Genomic DNA, 17,641 nt, shown 5'->3' with positions numbered 1-17,641 from the left:
TAAAACTTTCAAATCCAAAGAACCCGACCTGAAAAACTCAAAACTTGAAAAACTAACCTGAAGAACACCCTTAAACCTTAAAATGCATGGCTTTAAAATGGGTTCACAGGGTAAGGATGTGTAAAAGTTGGTTTGTGTTGGTTTTAGACCCTAACCAAAATTTTCGATTAGGATTGCTAAACCAATGAAGATTTTGGGCTAAAATTTGAATATAGCTAAATGTGTAAGCTTTATGATTTTTCAAAAGTTAGTGACTTTGCCGTTGTTTTGGCCTTTCAATCGTTGGCAATTTCGTTTAGGAGGGAGCTATATATAAGCTTTGTGACTTTGTGTTACTAAACTATGTGATGTGGAACTTTTTATAATTGGATTTTATTTTAAATTTTTGTTAGTAATAAAGCTTTGGGTCATGTTTGGGCAGACAAGATTATTCCCTTAGTTTGTTAGTCATTTCTAAGAGAATAGTCTTGTTCTTCTAACGTGCTAAATATGATAACTATGGCTAGATTTTATAATGCATAATAGGTTATTGACTTGTGCACGATACGGACGGAAATATAGAAATCGTCAAGGAAACACATATATATGTTCAAACGACAAGTTATTTTTTAATATATTTTTTGAGACAACAACATGATTTTTAATTGCAATTCATATTCATATGCAAAAAAGTATTGAAATACATAAATTTACAAAGAATGAAATTACGAAGTAGAGTTTTTACGGAGAAAATTTATAACTTTAAAGTATAAACTTCATAAAGTTTAAAAAATAATATAAACGGAAAACACACAAACTTCACTAACATTAGTCTGGAAAGCAAGCAAATATGAAAATAAGCATCCAGGAAAGCTTATAAGCATCCAAGAATGATTCGGGCTTCTTTTCTTCTTGGACCGGGAATATAGTTAATGACATAAGCATTCATTCACCAATCTAACAAACGTAGTGACTATCTGACTACGAAAACTATTTTTACATTTCATATGAAAAACCTTGCACCCTAATAAACTAAAGCATGTCCAAAGCGAATTTAAGAACTAGAGCCAAATCAAAATCTTTTTTTTTAAACTGACATGTTGACCAGAATCAAATCGTTACGTTTTGAGAATGACCCATTTTAACCCAAACTAAATCGATATCTTCTAAAATTGACACGTTATGACCCGAACCAAATCGATAGGCCCGTTGAAACCCGAATGAAATCGATACCTTTGTATATTGACTCGTTGACCAGAACTAAACTGATACCCTTTTAAAATGACCCATTTTGACCTGAGCCAAATCAAATCGTAACATTTCTAAAATGACACATTTTCATAAATGAAAATTGAAATAACACACTTGAAGACTAAGAAAAAAAATGAAGGGAAACACATACAACTTTCTTAGATTTTGAATTTTTTTTTCTACCAAATACGAATTCATTATTACTGGTTATGAAGATCCAAAAAATATAAAGCTTCAATGACTTAAACTCATTTGAAAGCTGAAACTCACGTGAACCTTTCACTTAAATTGTGAAACTCATATTCTTTCATTTTTCAATAGGCACTAAAACCAAACAAACTAAATACAAATTGAAACGAAACTAAACTGAAGAAAAAAAAACTAAAACAAAACCAAAACCGAAAATCTAAATAAAACCAAATACCAATATAACTAAAACAAAAACCGATATGAAACTGAAAAACTAAAACCGATAAAATCAAACAAAAAACTGAATAAAGTAAAACCCACCTAAAATGAAACTAAAAGAAACAAATCGAACCAAACGAAACTGAATCGAAACAAATTTATAAAAACTAAAACCAAAAACCGAAATGAAACAAACCATCATGAAACTTTGAAAAGAAAAACCGAACTCATTAAGGAACAAATATATTATTTATAGTATATTAGATTAGAATATGTTGTATATAATTAAGTTGAATGTAATTTAATATAATTTTAAATTATTTTATTAACAAGAAATTATAAGAATGCATATTATTTATGGTAAGAGTTATTGGTTTAATAGTATAGTAGAAGTATCTATTTGAAGTTTACTAGTTTGACTAATTTAGATAATACATATGGTTTTTCCTAATGTGTTTTTGACATTCATTTTTGTCACCAGGTAATACTAATTATAACTTTGGGTAGTTGTTAAAAGACAAAAGACCAAATAAACAACTTATTTATTACTTTTAAACGCTGTTTAACAAAATTTGATTATTATTATTATTATTATTATTATTATTATTATTATTATTATTATTATTATACGGGTATAATAAAATATTAAGGTGGGGCAGTGGTTTTTATGGCGGGACGATGGAAGGTAGGTGATGGTAAAGTGGAGGATTTTATGGTAAAAAATTTAAGATGCGATTAGACAATTGGAATTATCAAGCGGTGGACAGGAGCTATTGATTAAAATGAGTTCCGATAAAGATAAATTGTGTCATTTGAATGTTGCTATTGGATCGGATTGAAACAAAAACTGAACTTTCAAAGAGGGGAGTTAATGTTGTAGATGACATATCTGTGCTATGTAGCTTGTTCTCAAAGTCTTCGGGTCACTTGATGGTTCGATGTCAAGTGGCTAACTGGTTTTGGACTGTTATTTAGAACTGGGTGAAACTTTCGAGTCTGGCATAATTTAATTCGGTTGGGGAAGTATTAGATTCTCCAAGTAAACATAAAAGCAACAAGGAGGAACGTTTGACAATACAAGCAATCTTTGTTGTAATGTGACGGTCGATTTAGAGATTGGGAAATAAAAAGATATTTAAGAAGGTGCCAATATCAATAAATAGAGTGATTAACAACATCAATGCCACTTCTTTTATGTGGGTAAAACACAGGTGTTGGAGGGCAAGCTAGGATTGAGAAGATTGGCGTAGATTTAATTTTATTAAATTTCTATTATAATTTGTCGGTCGTTTTGGTTTGTCTTGTATTGTTACTCATGTATTTTTATTGGATTTCTTGTGGCTTGCAAGTGGTTCTTTTAATTTTTTTTAAATGTTATTGATAAAGGTGGTAATCTTTAGGGGTGAGCAATTTGCCGGTTCTGAACCACGAGAACCGGGGAACCGAACCGAACCGTTAGATCCGAACCGTATTATTATATTTCGGGTCCGTTTCTGGTTCTTAAATTTTGGTGAAAACAGTTCCCGATTCGGTTCCGGTTAGAACCGACGGTTCCGGTTATAGAACCGCTAGAACCGGGTTAGGTTTAAACTTTGAAGATTATATTTAAAATCCTATTTATTTAGTAGGTTTTCATACTTCCATGTACGAGCGACTATCCACGTTCTCACTTTCCTGGTTATATGTGACATTCGTCAATTTCGAGTCTTGTTTGTATTCGTTTTTGTATTTGTTTATTATGTAAACCGACCCGATTTGTAAACCGAATCTTATGTTATAATCAAAATGATGGATTTATGTTACAATATTGTTTCACACTTGTTGGGTCTTGAAAACATTCTACCTTTATTTTTATTTTTATTTATTTATTTTTTATTATTTTTTTTTGTTGTTTTGTTGTGCAACATATATATAACATACACCCCTTGTTTACCTTTGGTAGTTACTTATCCGATTCCGGTCGGTGAGGTTTCGGACCTCATAAGGCAAGGCTTCATGGAGGACTTCGTGTCCTTGATATATATACATCTATATAACTTGTTCATACATATTAATCTTGCTTATTTTAGTTTGTTGGTCATGTTTACAAGTTCCATGGTTATGGGTTTTTAATAGTCTATGCTTCGGTTTAACCGTAAATAGCTCTAAACCGTAAACCGAACTTTGTTACTAGTTTTGTTAAATAATTGTTTAAACATGCTTATTGTTAGATCTAAGTTTCTAAAATCATTTTTACAAATTCTATGGTTATGGTTTGTAGAATCTTACCTCGGTCTTAACCCGAAACACGATCCGAACCGAAAACCGAACTTTTGTTTAAAGACTTTATTGTTAACTTTTGGTATTTTTTTATTTGTACATTATTATACAAGTTCTTTAGTATTTGGACATGTGGAAACCATCTATGAACTTGTTGTGAGATGGAAACCGAACCAAACCGATTCTTACTCGCTTAAAACATACAAGTTTGTTTTTTTAGCCATCAAGACTTGTATATTTCTTTAAAAATAGTTACAAATTGATTTTTAAATATTTTCTTAAGTACTTGGAAATGTTGGATCCAACTTGATCTCATAACAAAGTTTGGACCGACAAAACCGAACACTCGCTTAACATGCGTTGTTAGTTCTAAAACAATGGAACTACATACTTGGTTAAGTCTTATTAAATTTTATTGAGTTATCTCATAACATTCAATATTTTGGAAAGTTGACTTTGGGTTTGACCAATTATCAAGACCCGAACACTCGATAAAAAAAACCGTTTTAGTATCTTTATTCCAAAGGGATTTGCATTCTTGCATTTTATCCACCTTATTACTTAACATAGGTTGAGTAAACATTAAGGTTAGATACTTTAATCCGGTTTCGAGCAAATTTACATTTTTAAAGGGTATTTATTATAAATTCTTAAATAGTTACATTTTAAAACCTTGAACTTTAATTATTTACATTTCTCAACATTTATTTTAAAGACCTTCAAGACAACCTTTCTAAATTCAAGACTTCTTTTCTTTTTAGGCATTGTGCGTTAAACTCGTCGTTCTGACAAATCTCCAAATTATCATCTTTCAAGTTTACTACTTGAAGGTGAGTACTTCATACCCCATTTTCCATCTTTTATTTTGGGGGTGACATTTCATACTTATTCAACAAAATGCTTTACATTTGTGGTTTGTATACTTTACCTAAATAATCGTTCGATTTGGTGTTCTATGCTTATATGCCTATGTGTTTATCGCTTTTGGTTGGTGAAACTATAAAATCTTAGACTATTTGGCATCCCCTTATAGCAAGGTGTCGTTAACGTAATGCAATTAACGATAACTATAAAATCATAGACTATTTGGCATCCCCTTATAGCTAGGTGTCGCTAATGTGTTTAGCGATATCTATTTATCCAAATTACCACTTTTATTTATCGTTTCGTATGCAAGTTTTGTGGCTATCTTTATTATATACTAATATGTTTAAACTTATGAATTGCTCACCAACCTTTGTGTTGACAAACTTTATTTTATGAAATGTTGCAGCTTTGCATCTTGGTTGATTTATGATTGTGAAGAAAACGACATCAAAGACCTTTGGATATTAGTAAAAATGAACAATATCAAATTTGCCATATTTTGTGATATTTTGTTTATGGTTATTTTATGGATAATTGTTATGTGACATTTTCGATGTTGTGAAATGAAATGAGTTTATTAAATACTATCACTTTAATTAGTGTCATGTGCTTATGGACAATCGTTACACCTCGGCATGTTCCGCCGCCTTTGGTCGGGGTGTGACATTATAGTTAATCCCAAACAATATCATAAACGATAATCATCTTCCACGGCCCTAAATCTGTTTTAAAAAATAATTGTTTTATGAAATATTTTGAGTTATTCTAATCTATTTTCAATCCCCTTCATTAAAATATAATATGTTGATATGATAATGTTTTATTTTATGGGTTGTCACTTGTTTCTTACACATTTTAATATTTCATATTTGAAATTTTAATTAAAAACCGATTCTAGCAAGAACCGTTTACACAAGAACCATTTAACTCGGTTCCGAACCGAACCGGAACCGTTAAAATACGGTTCGGTTCCGGTTCTTATATTTAGCATTCAATAGTTCCGATTCGGTTCTCGCGGTTCTGAACCGTTGCACAGCCCTAGTAATCTTGACTCAAACCATTTCAAATGAGTCAATCTGGGTTGTTTTGAAAATTACATGAGTTGGTTTCGGTTAGAGATTTTAACCAAACAGGTCAAAACGAGTCATTTGAAATTCCACCTTGTTATTTTCGGGTTAAAATGGGTCAACAAATTCAAAGAAAAAAAATGAATCGATGTAGGTTAGTGTGCTAAGAAAATGTGGCAGGTTGTGGATCGAAACGGGTTTCAGAGTGGCACAAATTTCTGCACGAGACAAGTTTGGGCACGAAACGGGTTTTGGATTGGAACTAGTTCGGTTTAGGTTTTGAGCCATCACGAGTTTTGCACGGGATGAGCACGATTGGATTTCTCGGTGGTTTTTTTTAATGGAACAAGGGCAACGGGAAAAACATTTTAGTTTTGCTATTTTTTATTTATATTTTGAGCTATGATTTTTTTATTATTATTATTTTTTAATTTTTTCTAAGGGGTTTTTGATCTTAATAGAAACCTCTAAAAAATAATAAAAAATTATAACTTAAAATAACATTAAAAAAAAAAGAAAAATTTTCAACCGCTGTCCTTATTAAGAAAAAAAAAATCTGGCCCGTTACGACTTACGACCCAAACCAACACAACCTTTTTTTATATGACCCGTTCTGATCCTAACTCATTTTAACCCTTACCCGTTTAAACCCATGACCCGTTCAATGCAACCCATAACCAATTGCCACCCCCAGTCACTTATTGGCCATAAAAAAAAAGAAGGGAATAAATATCCCATTGATTTTTACAAAACTTTACGCCAGTTTGTGTCAAAAATATTGTCACATGCCTTGTTATGATTGGTTTTTCTTGTTAGCGAAAACCCCAAGTTATTAAATTTAGAACAAATAGCTACTAAAAATTAGGAAACAAACCCCAAGTTATTAAATTTAGTACAAATAGCTACTAAAATTGTGTCAAAAATCTGAATCGCAAAATATAAAGTAGGATGAAAAGAACATTACCTTTTTACTTTAAGAAACAAACCCTAGGCAGGGAATGGTAACTCTGGAGTGAAGAAAATTGAGTAGTTCAATTGGACATCTTCGATTTCAGCTGCAAACGGTAAAGGATTCAAATGCGCTTCATTTTCACCAATTTCCATGATTTCATTTCTTATTTTCATGATTTCTGCTAAATAAATTTGTTAACTTATTATAAAAGTGATGCTGCGGGACCTCAATTACAACTAGGAGTTCTAACTGCTTTCATTTGTTTTCTTGTCACTTGAATCTTATTGTTAAAACTTATCAAAATCATTGTGTCAGTTTGTGATGCCTTCTTTTTTTCTGATAGATAGACCCGACCGCCAGCAATCAACAATGGATACAACAACAAAACAAAAATATTTTGCATCGTATACAGACATGAACATTGAAACGACTGCCACGCCAAACGACTTGTGTTACGCGTTACAAGACTTGACTGATGCTCAGAAGTCTGATACAAGGGATATGGGATTTGAATCTGTTATGTCATTCCGCATACACCACGTGCCAATGGGATTGGGCCGTTGGTCGTTAGACAACTATGATCATAAAAGGAACGAGTTAAACGTTGGCACCCATACGATTGAAATTACACCTTCCAAGGTGCATCATGTTTTCGGAGTGCCTATGGGGAAAATTCCGGTATATGAAAATAAACAGGGGAAAAAGGTCGATATTATTAGACAAGAGTGGAGAAAACAGTTCGTTTATCGTAATATAACTGTTAAAGATGTCATTAAGAAGCTTAAATCATGTACGGGAGGGGGAGAACTTTTCAAGCTCAACTTTCTTGTTGTCTTCAACTCTATCATGGGTGAGACAACTAAGAGTTGCAACGTGAATCAAAAGTTTCTTTCGTCAATCAAGAATGAAGCTGACATATCTAACATGGATTGGTGCAGTTATGTTATAACTTGCTTGAAGAGAACAAAAGAGGAATGGAGTGATAAAGAGCCCTACAATGGCCCCTTCACTTTTCTTGCGGTACGTTTGTTTATTGTTTGTTTGTATAAGTTCTTTTTAACATGAATAAAGTAATATGATGTTTATAACCAACAGGTACTATACGCACACGAGCAACAACTGAGACGTAATCCCGAAAAGGCAATAACCCCTGCTATACGATATGTTGCCACTGGTTTTTTGGTTAATTTTGAGGCTTCAATGCATGTTGACGGACCGTGTTTGAATGATAGCATTCAAGAGGACAATCATATAACTCAAAATGTTGAAGTTCAAGTGAAGTTTGAAACTATTATTGAATCTGCTGAAGGTCAAACTGCTGTTGACCAAAATGACAATGTACAGCAAGATGAGGAAGAAGATGAAATTCAACTTCAAACTGATGAAAGTCAAACCGCTGTTGACCAAAATTTTGAAGTTCAAGTGAAGTTTGAAACTCATACTGAATCTGCTCAAGGACAAGCTGGTGAAGTTTGTGAAGGTCAAACTGTTGTTGATCAAAATGTAAACGTACAGCAAGATGAGGAAGATGAAGTTCAACTTCAAACTGATGAAAGCCAAACCGGTTTTGACCAAAATGTAAATGTACAGCAAGATGAAGATGTAGTTCAACTTCAAACTCATGAAGGTCAAACTGCTGTTGACCAAAATGTAAACGTGCAACAAGATGAGGAAGATGAAGTTCAACTTCAAACCGATGAAAGTCAAATCGGTATTGACCAAAATTTAAGTGTACAGCAAGATGAAGAAGATGAAGTTCAACTTCAAACCGATGAAAGTCAAATCGGTATTGACCAAAATGTAAACGTACCGCAAGACAACGAAGATGAAGATCAGTTTCAACTGTCCAATCCTGATTATGTTTTGAACCTAATGTTACCCAGTGGCCCACCGTGTGCTCAATCACTTTCTGGATTATCAGCTAATCTAGTCTGTTGTAACCGACTTGAACAGCCTAGAGACAAGAAGGTAAGTCATGCACAGTATTTAATGTTATAATCGACTTTTTTTGCATTTTCTAAAGTGTAAATGCTTAAACACTAATACAGTTCAACAACTTAAAAGTAAACTACATCAAACAGTGAAATCCCGAATTATACTTTGTATGTAGGCTGACACGTATTGCTTTATTTTTGTAGTTACAAGATGATGATGGTGTGGTTATGTTAGAACCCAAGCAAGAACAATCTGAGTTGGCTGAAAACGTGTCTATGTCGGATTCTGTACGTATCTCCCTACTGCTCAACTATGTTATACATTTCTATGATTAATATTGGAAAATGAAATGTAGCCCGAAATGCACAAAAACCGGTGTGATTTGGCTTTTTTGTTAGTTTTTTTAATGAAAGATTTCAAATATGCCAGAATAATATTAAGTTTCGGGTCAAAATTGGTCGGGTCTGGTTGTAAAATATGGTTATAAATTTGAGTACATTTAAGTTTAAACCCATAACATCAGCATTGTAATTAGGTGTCACACAATCCATCTGACCCTCAAATTTTGCCTAGGTGGAAAAGTTCTCATCCAGTCAAAGTGGCATAGTTTGTGTTGAAGGCTACAAAGTTAAGCAGAGTGTTGCAAACATTCTTAAAGCCATTTTGAAGAAACACGGTGACATTGCAGCCAACTGTTTATTAAAAACAGATTCCATGAGATCAACAATCCTTGAAGCTGTTTGTGAAGTTGCCATGCGGATTCAAGCCAATGATGTTAATGAGAGAGTGGAAGATTTAGAGAGTCGGGTGTCGGATGCAAAAGCAGTTAACATTGACGTGTCATGGCTTGAAGCTCACATTCAGAAAAGGAAGGAGACCAGTGAAATGTACAATTTCCTTATGAAAATGAAAGCAAACCACCTTTCGGATATAACTGCTGCCCAAATCAACCTGAGAAAGAAACGTGCAGAGCTTGAGGCTGCAGAAGAACGATCTAGAGAGGCTAAAAGGCGTGTGGAGGCGCTACGTCTTGTTCGGAAGAATCTAACCGACAACTTTTTTGAAACTAAAGCAAAAATAGACTAATGGGTAATGGACCCGATCGTATAGGTTATGCCATGGCTTGGTGTGTAATTATTAGAAGATTGCTTAGAATTATTATGTATTTTGGTTAAGACTTAAGAGGGGTTATTAACCAAGAGGTTGAAAGTTTAAACCCTCATAGAAACAAGTGTTATGAACATTATGGTTAATCCTCTTTTGAGAACCGATTGTGAGCTAAATGAAAAGAAAATTAGGATTTATGGGTGGGATATAAGTTGATCTAAATTTCTATCATGAGTTCATCAGGATATTGTTTGTCATAGCCATTATGTGTATTTAAAAACAAAAAAACAAAGTTCAAGATCTGCAATGCGCTCTTGCTTCTGACGTGTCAATTTTAGCTTTTGAATTTAAGCTAAAAATAGCTGGTTTCGGTTAACTGGTTAGTAGTTGGTTGGAGTTCAAAAATGTGTAACTAGTTCCTAACCAACGTTTTCTCCAATACCAGTTTTGGTTTTGGTTTGGTTTAATAAGACTGGTTAGGATTTGCGCCTCTATAATAAAGTACCTGTTATGTTAGTAAAACATCTAAATTAATAGTACGTTTGCTGCTTTATGTCGCGTGAAATTCTTGTAATGCCTTAAAGTTGTTTTAAGCTGAGCCACCAAATTCAGTATCTTGTATTAGTTTGTTTTTAGTTGTTTACACTGGAACGGCCCATGTTTTATAAGTCTTATTAAATTTATAGGTGTTAAAGTTTAATATTATTATACATATTTAGAGCCTTGCAAAATCTTATTATACGTACAATCAATACTCAATATACCATTAGTCTTCTCGAAAGCTGTAAAACATGAGTCACAATATTATTTAAAATAATAAAATAAGTATAATGATACTCTCGTTATATAAGAGAAATAACATGTACAAAACCGAAAAGGAAATAAATATAAAGTACAATTTATATTAATATAGTTAAATATTCAAGTCGATGTCTTTGGTGAAGACTTCAACAGAAATGTCTTAACTCGAGTCGTCCACTCGTTGAGTATCTTCACGTTCGTCTTAGTTTTTTTCTTCTTCTTGTGGCTGTAGATTCTTGTTCTTGACCCAACTCCATTGACTGCAACAAAAGATGAACAGAACAATATATTGAGCGTTGGTCGAGGCATGTATTGTATACGCTTCCCTTAAAACAGATTTCGGGTCTCTACTAAAGAGTCCATCTATCTCCCAGGGTACAACAACCGAAACAGTTTGTGTATTGCCGAAGAAAGCGCTCGCGCCCGAGGTTTCATAAGATAAAATGGTGTTCTTGAGTTTTACTGGAAAACCGAAGATGATGGTTAATTAGAGAATACTCATCTCTTCTAAATTATATAGAAGTTATATTTTCTTTCATTTCTTTTTCATATATAGAAAATGAATCAAAAGGTCATCTAAAGTGGTCATACCAAGAGACAAACTCTCATCAAATGGCATGGTTTTATGGGAAAAGTTAAAATACAAGACATAAATGAAAAAAAAATGAAACAAAATAATAAAAAAATCTTAACTCAAAATATAAATAAAAAATGAAAAATTAAAAAAACCAATATGTTTCCCCTGCCATTTCCGTTTAAAAAAAAAATTCGCCAAAAAAACACAATGCCGAGAAAAAAGACACAATATGCCGCAAAATATAACACAATGGCAAACAAAATATAACACAATGTTAAGTAATATAACCCAATATCAAGAAAAAAAAACACAATGTTGAGGAATAAAGACACAATTAATGACGAAAATAAACAAAAAACACAATGATAAATAAAGACACAATGGTCTTTTTTCCTCAACATTTTTTTTGTTAACGGGGAAGATGATGGAAACATTTTGTGTTTTTACATTCTTCGTTTTTTATTAAGTTTTGAGTTATGATTTTTTTATTAATTTTCATTATTTTTTAGGGGTTTTTTTTGTTGCTACAAATCCTTCTCATTTTTGTCCTCCCTTGTAGATTAACTAACTCCGGTTTTATTAGGGTCAAGTTATTCTACAAAGGGTGATAAAAATGAGAAGGATTAGAAAGATTTATAATCATACAAAAAAACACCTCATAAAAAAACATAACTCAAAACTTAACAAAAAAACGAAAAAAGTAAAAATACAAAAATGTTTTCACCGTAAAAAAGACATAATGTTAAGGGAAAAAAATCATTGTGCCTTTTTATTTATCATTGTGTTTTCACTAGTAGAAAAACGAACTTTTGACGCAGATGGGTTTCTTCTTTTGACGCGGTGCTATCCAAAAACCGCGTCTAAAAATGCCTTTCTCATTAAGCTTATAAATAAGGTGCCAACAAATTGCTTCTAAAGGCCTAAAGCCGCGTCTAAAGATTGAGATTACAACATTAGCAGCTGTTTTTAAGAAACCGCGTCTATAACTGTGGTTTCTTATCCCTTAGTCACTCCGTAACCCTAACCAATTCTATCCCAAGCACGTCTATAACCTTAACCTTCTCCAAAAACCCCCACCATATCACCTCCATTCGATAATCAGGAGCAACTTTGGGGCGATTTTGAAGAACACCCGGTTGTTTAAGGTAAACTTCGTCGGTTTTGTGTGTTTTCCCCTTATTGCCCAATTTCGGGTTAACCTAATTTTGTTTTTATTTGCCCAAATCGGTTTTAGGGTTTTCGATTTTGCCCAAAAGTATTTTATGTAATAAGTATTGAATTTGGAAGTTCATTCTAGTTCTCGATTGACTAGCTTTGAGCATTCAAATCCAACTTGTTTTTGCTGTGATGATTGTGGTTGGTGTAAATTAATGTTACAACTTTAGGAGTGGTATGCTTAATGCCTTATGTGAATATCATATAATTAATTAGGGCCTGTATGTTTTTCTTTTATATAAGGTATTAGGCATTTAGTGAATAACTGAAGAAACACTAAGTGACCCCGGGCAGATTATAGGTAATCTGGGGGCTAAGTAATGTTTCCCACGAAGGTTAGGTCCAGCAGAGTAAGTTGTACTTCAGGGAACCTGCAAAACAGACACCGTAAGCTCGTCACTGAGAAGGGGGGGGTTCCTCCTTGTGACCACCCTCCGGCGTGAGAATCAGTCTATATTGCTCTTTGAATATAAAAGTATATGAATACTATTAGAGCAGTTATCAAGTAAGTTATACGAGATAGTAGATGATGAAATGATAATACCATTTGCTGTCTTTTATAGCCGAAGGTGGGTTTCCAAGGGGTTTAGCCGGCCCAACACGCTACCAACTGTAACCTATGCACGTGCCCTACCTGTGAGTGGTGGATATGTAGCGGCTGACACAGAGCAGGCGTGCCGTGCACTCTTCGTCTTCTACCGACTGCAGGCTAGGCACGTGGTCTGGCAGGAGTTGGTGGGCAGGCGGCGGCTATTGGTCACAGTGCTGTGGCGTGCTGTCTGCCACGCTGCTGTCAGTGAGCTGTCGCATTCTTGGTCAGATCTTTTGTCTTTACCTCGTCAGGTATCACGCAAAAGATCCTCCATCATACGGACTGGCCCATTTTGGCGGGAGTTTTCCCCCTCCCGCCTTTGCTCATTCTTTCAGGTGACACTGAATATTTGTAAGTGTTAAGCCTTATGCGTGTAGCTATGCTGTGCGGGTAGCCTTCCCTGATGGCTTGTATCCGCAACTGCGGGAACAGGCGGGTTACTTTACCATTGGGAGGCTTTTCCCTGCGTATGCAGCTTGCATACTGCGCGTAGGCTTCTCTGAGCATGGTGGGTCCTGCGGGAGTAGATATTCTTTGCGCAGACATCCCTGTTCAAGGTGAGTCATGCGGGACCAACTGAGCCCTGCTGGGACCTACCTCTTCAAGTCCCCCCAGTCCAATGTTCTTCTCACGAATGTCTAATAAAGTGAGGTGAACTTTTGGACTTAAGCAAAGGGTTTTGAAAAGGGGTTTTTGTAAGGTTTTTCATGGGGGTTCTTCCCGCGGAAGTCCTTGTCACTTGCAGAAATTCCCGAGTTTCCTGCTTGGTCTTTGGGTATGATGCGGGTAGGTCTGTAACCTCCTCGCAAGTCAGGAGCATTGAGTCTTAGTTGTGCGGATTCTCCCTGTGGTTCTGGTAGTTTTTGAACATAGTGATCAATTATGTTTAAACCACCAATTCCATCTTGGAGCCTCAAACAACGTAGTACTCGATGTTCCCGCAATGCGGGGATATTACTTCCGTTTTCACAAGCATTGCCCAGAAGATCCTTCCTGGTTTCAATTCTCAGCGGGTGCTAGGTATGTGAAGGGTTTTGCCTTTACACTGTACCTGCGTCCGTCTTACGGTTACTTTACTTCCAAGGTATTCCTGGCGTCCATTCCCTGCGGGTGCTAGGTATGTGAAGGGTTTTGCCTTTACACTGTACCCGCACCCGTCTTATGGTTACTTGGTTGCCAAATATTTTGGCTTCAATTCCCTGCGGGTGTTAGGTATGTGAAGGGTTTTGCCTTTACACTGTACCCACACCCGGCTTATGGTTACTTGTTTGCCAAGGTAAGGGATATTTTCCCGCTTACTTTTTTGAACCTTGGTCTTCAAATTTTTAAATTTTGAAATTTGAAGAGTTGGATGGATAACAACCCAATACCTCAAACGTCGTGCGACGGTTTCTTCTGACTGTGTCAGGACGTGCCAGAAGTTATGGCGACATGACATTATGTGGTCATTCCAGTTGCTTTTTCAGGCGCGTGGGCACGGGATTTCGGGCGCGTAGCCGCGAAATCTCTGGCACACGTCCTTTTTGACAGCTGTTGCCAGTTTGCTTTTGCCACGCGTCATAGTTTCATTGCACCTTTGATTTCTCTCTCTTCCGTATTAAATTCATCGCATTAATTGCGATTGCTATATAAAGGGAGAGAAGGTTATTTGTAATTCACACTTTCCACTTTCATCTCTTCTTCTCCAGTAATTTCCGGCGAATTTCTCTTTTTCAGTAAAGCATTGCTCTGAAATCTCTTCTTTCTTCCACCATGTCTTCTCACGATGCTGATGATCAGAAGACTGCTGGCGAATGCCAGTGTTATCTTCCTGTCGAGCTGTACCAGTATATCGTCAGGAAGTTCATGCTCGAGTCTCTCGAGCCTGAGTTTCCTGAGCCCCACCATACTGTGTACGATGCCCCTAGTGGCAAAATCGGGGTTTATGCTGCATTCTTTGTCTACGGGAACCTTAGGTTTCCGTTGACAAAGTTTGTGTACCGTGTCCTAGAGAGGCACGGTGTGCACCTGACAGAGGTGCACCCCATGGCCATTGCCAAGGTCCGGCACTTTGAGTGGGTGTGCCGGATACTGGGCCTTGAGCCCCTTGTTGACCGCCTGATGACCTTCTATACTTGGAGGTGCATCCAAGGGTGGTACACTCTTACAACCCGTATCAAGGGTTTAAAGATTTGTACCACCGAGCGGAGTCTTCGCTCATGGAGAAGAGAGTTCTTCTTTATATCCGCTCGAGCCATCCCCATTGCCATGAAGTTCAAGAATGGCCAGCCGCTTCCGAACCTTCCCGCCATCAACTACGAGGAGGCGGAATGGTTCGCGAAGATATCCCGGGTCCAGTCCCCGGTTTTCCGTTTTCCGGAGTCGGCGATGGTGATGCTGTGGATGAGCCGGGTGTGGAAGGCGGCGAATGCGGATAAGGTTCCGATCGTCCTTGAATATGGTTCGAACTCTACCCCTTATGGTATGTCTTGTTTCTTTTTTGCTGACTACGATTTTTTCTAACTTTCTTGTTGATTTCAGAGGGTAACGATCTTCAGTCGCTCCTGAATCCGCGGGAGGAAGATGGTCCTGCGCGGATGGGTACTCGTGCTCTGGACGAGAACGAGTTGCCCATCTTAGAGCAGACTGCGGGTCGGTTCGTGGAGGTTTACCCGCCAGGCCAAGAGATCCTGAGCCACCGACGGCCAGGTAAGCCTATCTTCTACCCTGAACCTCTCAATGCTGTGCCTGCTGCTGGAGTTCATGACATTTCTTCTTCTGAGGAATCCGCAGAAGGTCCTCCACTGGTGCGGAAGAAAAAGGCTGCCGTCGGGAGAGGCAAGGAGAAAGTGGCCTCTACGGCCGACCCGGTAGTCCTATCTGACTCGGAGTCAGATAACGCAGAGGTGGCGGGGAAGCCCGGTGGTGAGGAGACCACCGCTCCGGAGGCTGCAGGTGTTACCTCCGGGGAGGCAGCGACGACGACGGTTACCGGTGTCAAGAGGCCGGCTCCATCGGGTTCGCCCCCGCTCGTCCGTGCGTTCAAGCTCAAGAAACCCCGTAAGTACCCCCATAATTCCTGTCTATATTTGTTGTTTCAAATAAATTTTTCTAACACTTTTGCTTGTGCAGGTGTGGATGTTGACGCATTCCAGGGTGGAGTTGGAGTAAGTATTCCCCCGCCAATGACGGTAGGCTCGGTCAGCCTTCCCGAGGCGTCGACCCAGGCGTCTACGCTTGCTTCCGCTGGTTCCAGCCTTCCTGAGGCTGTTCCAGCGGAGAAGGTGTCTCCGCCGGCCGTGAGTGCAATTTTTACAGCATCTTTCACGGAGCCGGCGGTTACTGTTGCTGAGGAGACGGCGCCAACAATGGCTACCACGGCGGCTGCCACTATACCTGCGCCACCGGCACCGACGGCCGGACCATCAGGTACGCGCCGGGCTTCCCGCCGATCTACGCCACCTTCCCGTCTGCCTGACCTGTTGGATGGATTTCCTTTAGGTTCAGGTGATGGGTTTGGCGGCTATCGGCCTGTTATTGACCCTACAGGTACGTAGGGTTCTTTTTTCTTTGTATATTTTTGTCATCTTTTCCTAACTGCCTTTGTTTCTTTTGCAGTGTCGGATTCCAATGAAGTGTATGTTCCAAGATGGAACATACGCCGAGGAACAACCCTTCGCACCCCTGTGGAGTGCGTGGACTGGGCTCGCCACGCTGCTCCTCATGGTGCGTTGGGGGAAGCCATGGCTAGCTACCAAGAGGGTAGGCTAACCAATGAGCTTCGGGTTCTCCAGGCCCGAACGCAGCCCCGCGTCGAGCTGCTTTGTCGTGAAAACGACAAGTTAAAAGCAGCTCGCGCCAAAGATGTATCTGAAGCGCGGGCTCTTCGGGAGGAGAACCGGCAGTTGGCCGCTGCCGCAGCCGAGAAGGAGAAGGCATTCAAGGCCCTCGAGGTTGAAGTCCAGGCGCGACTCGAGGCCCGCTCCAAGGCTGCCCAAGCTGTGAATGAACAGCTTCGGCTGGCCAAGGAGACTGCGAGAAACTCAACTGAGAGGGCTGCCAAGGCTGAAGCTGTTGCTGAGCCACTTCGCGAAGAGAATGAGCAGCTTAAATGCAAATTAAAGGCTCTTCAGCATGCTCATGACGCCTTGGCAATGGAAGATGCCAAGAAGCTGCAGGAGATCCTTGACCAGAGGGGGATGCTTGACCGTACTGAAAGGAAACTCAAAAGCGTCGAAGAAGCTGCCGCCAAGGAAGTTCAACTTGCCAACCTTGATAAAAGCGGAGCCGAACGTGCTTACAAAGAAAGTCAAGCTACCCTCCAATGGCTGCTTCGAGAAGCGTTGCCTGAGGTATCTTTATCTTTTTCTTTACGCTTTCCGCTCGTAATTAGAAAATGTTCTAACTTGTAATATTCTTTTGTAGGTTGTGCGTCGGGTCCTTTCAGAGACCTCTTACGACGATGCAATGAGCGCAGCCCTCAACGCTTCTCATGAGGATGGGCAGAAGACTGGCTTCCTGCTTGGTCTAGGGTTTGCTGAGAGAGGCTTTCCGCCCTCCAACTTCCCTTTATTCAATGTTAATACTGAAGCTGCTTATGACCAAGCTGTGAATCAGTACGCTGCCTTCCCGCATCCAGTGGTGGAGAAGGT

At 38.0% G+C, this 17,641-nt stretch overlaps 1 protein-coding gene across 1 annotated transcript; it reads left to right on the top strand.

Annotated features, from left to right (window-relative positions):
* The first annotated feature begins 7,152 nt into the window (after positions 1–7,152).
* LOC143560394 (uncharacterized) lies at positions 7,153–9,088 on the top strand. Its single transcript, XM_077048703.1, has 3 exons — positions 7,153–7,803; positions 7,879–8,751; positions 8,922–9,088. Exons 1-3 carry the CDS (start codon positions 7,153–7,155, stop codon positions 9,051–9,053), a joined length of 1,656 nt encoding a protein of 551 aa, XP_076904818.1. The 3' UTR covers positions 9,054–9,088.
* The last annotated feature ends 8,553 nt before the right edge of the window (positions 9,089–17,641 follow it).

The sequence above is a fragment of the Bidens hawaiensis genome, unplaced genomic scaffold (genome assembly GCF_021521415.1).
Source record: "Bidens hawaiensis isolate Kalapana, Puna unplaced genomic scaffold, B.hawaiensis_p1.1 tig00020328_1, whole genome shotgun sequence".
Classification (NCBI taxonomy): domain Eukaryota; kingdom Viridiplantae; phylum Streptophyta; class Magnoliopsida; order Asterales; family Asteraceae; genus Bidens; species Bidens hawaiensis.
The sequence above is the reverse complement of the archived record's forward strand: the minus strand, read 5'-3'. Positions and strand labels throughout refer to the sequence as shown.

Excerpts from the sequence above, each read along its gene's own strand:
- LOC143560394 (XM_077048703.1), top strand. The coding sequence starts at position 7,153 with ATGGATACAACAACAAAACAAAAATATTTTGCATCGTATACAGACATG. Across the intron at positions 7,804-7,878 it reads GCCCCTTCACTTTTCTTGCG|GTACTATACGCACACGAGCA; the intron begins GTACGTTTGTTT and ends TATAACCAACAG. Across the intron at positions 8,752-8,921 it reads AACAGCCTAGAGACAAGAAG|TTACAAGATGATGATGGTGT; the intron begins GTAAGTCATGCA and ends TTATTTTTGTAG.